Source organism: Propithecus coquereli, unplaced genomic scaffold (assembly GCF_000956105.1).
Source record: "Propithecus coquereli isolate 6110/MARCELLA unplaced genomic scaffold, Pcoq_1.0 Scaffold20, whole genome shotgun sequence".
NCBI classification, from domain to species: domain Eukaryota; kingdom Metazoa; phylum Chordata; class Mammalia; order Primates; family Indriidae; genus Propithecus; species Propithecus coquereli.
Genome location: NW_012144967.1, coordinates 13,713,803 through 13,716,581, shown reverse-complemented (window position 1 = coordinate 13,716,581; position 2,779 = coordinate 13,713,803). Strand labels below are relative to the sequence as shown.

At 43.4% G+C, this 2,779-nt stretch overlaps 1 protein-coding gene across 1 annotated transcript in view; it reads left to right on the top strand.

Moving 5' to 3' along the window:
• Positions 1-2,779, top strand: part of IQGAP1 (IQ motif containing GTPase activating protein 1) — a 134,290-nt gene that overhangs the window by 68,191 nt on the left and 63,320 nt on the right. The window contains exon 14 of the mRNA XM_012643685.1: positions 7-153. Within this exon, the coding sequence (XP_012499139.1) occupies positions 7-153 (147 nt within the window). The remainder of the gene's footprint in view (positions 1-6; positions 154-2,779) is intronic.

Here is a 2,779-nt window from a genome sequence, read left to right as displayed (position 1 = left end):
TTTCTGCCAGGAGACAATAATAGCAAGTGGGTGAAGCACTGGGTGAAAGGTGGGTATTATTATTACCACAACCTGGAGACCCAAGAAGGAGGATGGGACGAACCCCCAAACTTTGTGCAAAATTCTACACAGCTTTCTCGGGAGGAGATCCAGGTAGGTCACCGTCCTTCACATCAGAAAAACCTGAGAGAAAGTGTTTTTTTGCTAATATTAGTTAAGAGGAATAGGGCATGGTCAGAAGCCCTACACTAAAATTTGTGTAATGAACTGTTTTGGGGTGGTGCTTTTCGTAGTGGTTGAGGGAGTGACTAAGGCCTGAATTAGTAAACTGTCTGAATTGTAGAATTCTGTGAGATAAGTTGTGTGCTTATTAAAGAAAACTTGGATGATCCAGAAAAGAAGAAAAAATGAAAAGTTGCTCTGACTCCTCATTAAATGCAACTGCTGCTTACTCTCTCTCAATTTACATTTTCAATCTTTCTGACTATTCCACAGACTCCAAACTGTACTGTATTAGAATACAACCTACTTTTTCGTCCTCTGTGTCTCTGCTTATGTTCATTCTTACTGGAATTTATTCATTCATCAACAGTTATTTATTGAACACCTCCTTCAATGTAGCAGGCACTCTTCTGAGCAACGGGCATGTAGTCGTGAATAAAACAAAGGCCCTACTGTCATGTGTCTCTGCCCTGCTATCTATCTGTCAAAATTCTATCCTTCCAGGCACACTCCTCTCAAAAGTCACCTCCTCAATGAATCTTTTTTTTAATTCCTTTCCTTCCCCATTCCATCTTCCTTTGAAGCCCTCAGAGAACTTTGTATTCATTCAGAATTTAATCTACTTGGATTTGAATTTGTCGTGTTTGTACTTGTCTTATGCCCCCTACTGGTTTTTAAGGTGAGCCGCCAAGTTTGCAGTGCTTGTATGTAGTGGGCACTTGCATTGTCACCGTCGGGCTGTGGAGTACTTGCAACTTGGTGCTGCGCTCACGTTAACGAATCCGCCTTGTCTAAGGAACATGGAAGGAGAGGAACATATATTCAGGGCCTAAAAGCTCCTGTAGGCCGTGATTAGACATGTTACTAATAGGCAATCAAAGATTCCTGGAGAAAAAGGACAGTAAAGGACTTTTAAAAGCTTATCTACTTGGCAGCATTTCCCAAATCCTGTGTACTACAAGTAGAATAGACACATATGGAAAAAGTTAAATGGTCCTTTTCTTCAGGATTTACCTATCAGGTAGATGGTTTCTACCTGTGGTTAAAGGTCTGCTTGTAGGGAGGGTTATAGGCTCTTATGGTTCCAGTGTTTCCTCTTCAGCGTTATTGATTTCCTAGGTGGTTACATTTGACTAAACTCATCGAACTCTGTTGGGCATTGAGGGGATATAACATGTGTCCGAGAGTCTCTACCTTCTAGTTCACACGTTGTGAAAACAGCAGACACAGAACCGAGCACTGCAATAAGGTAGAGAGAAGTGGCGTTCTAATAACAGCACAATAAAGGAAGTATTGAGGGAGAGTGAAATTTTGTCCTGGAGGAAGGTAGCATAGATAGTATTGTGGCAGGTGAGAAAAAGAGGAGGGGCTATTCTGGACAGAAGGGGAAAGGCACCCAGGACTGGTAGAACACAGGCCATTCAAGGAAAGGCGAACGGCGCTGTTCCCTGGCACGTGGCCATGCGGCAGAAGAGCGGACGGAGCGAGGCCGGGGTTGAAGCTTGAGGGCCTCATGTGCTGTGCTCAGGCATCTGGGCGGCATTTGCTGCAGCGTGATTTTTAACTTTGTTAGGACAAGTACACTTTTGAGAATCTTGTTAACCTCCACAGAAACGCTAATGCTTAGATAGCGATTTGCATATGGACCTACGAATTTAAACAGAGTGATATTTCAGCATGTGACACACGGCCTACCCTGCCCCACCCACAAACCTTGGCCATCACGTGCGGATCCTCCCTCAGCATTCCCTGCTCTCTGCTCTTTGAACTTACCTGGATTTTCACTGAGTCCTTTACCATTTTCTCTCTGGAGGAAAAAAAAAAATCTATCCTTTCCAAAGCTCATTGTCCATCTTACTGCTTGATTTCATCCTCTCCCGGTTCCTTACAGACCTTGTACTCCTCCTCTTCTGATATTTTCTTTTTAAAATTTATTTTTATAGAGACTATGTTGCCCAGGCTAGTCTCGAACTCCTGACCTCAAATAATCCTCCCACCTCAGCCTCCTAAAGTGCTAGGATTATAGGTGTGAGCCACCATGCCCAGCCCTCTTATGTTTTCGATTATTGTATATCATCCAGATCAGCGCTTGTCAGAGTTTAATGTGTGTATAAGTCACCTGGAGATGTTGTTAAAATGCAGACTCTGATTCTGTGGGTCTAGGGCATGGCCCTGAGAAAATCTCCATTTCTGACAAGCTCCCAGGTGATGCTGATGCTGCTGGCCCAAGGACTGTACTGTTAGGTATCGGCCTACATAATCATCTTTTAATCCCTCATCTCTGGGGACAAAAATAATGAGAGCCCATAGAATCTCTCTGATTTGGCCTCATCTACATTCATACTTTCTGTTTGGCCTTGCTAAGTGCCTTGAAAGTTAGTCTTCCCCTCACTAATTCATTCTCCATCACCATTCACTTCTTAGCTCACAGCAGTGTGGTTTCCCATCCAGCTTTTACTTTGGCAACACTCTTATTTTGGAATTCATCAGTAACCTTTGGTTGCCAGATTCAGTTACGTCTCATCATATTTGACCTTTCTAAAGTCCCTTCCTGGCC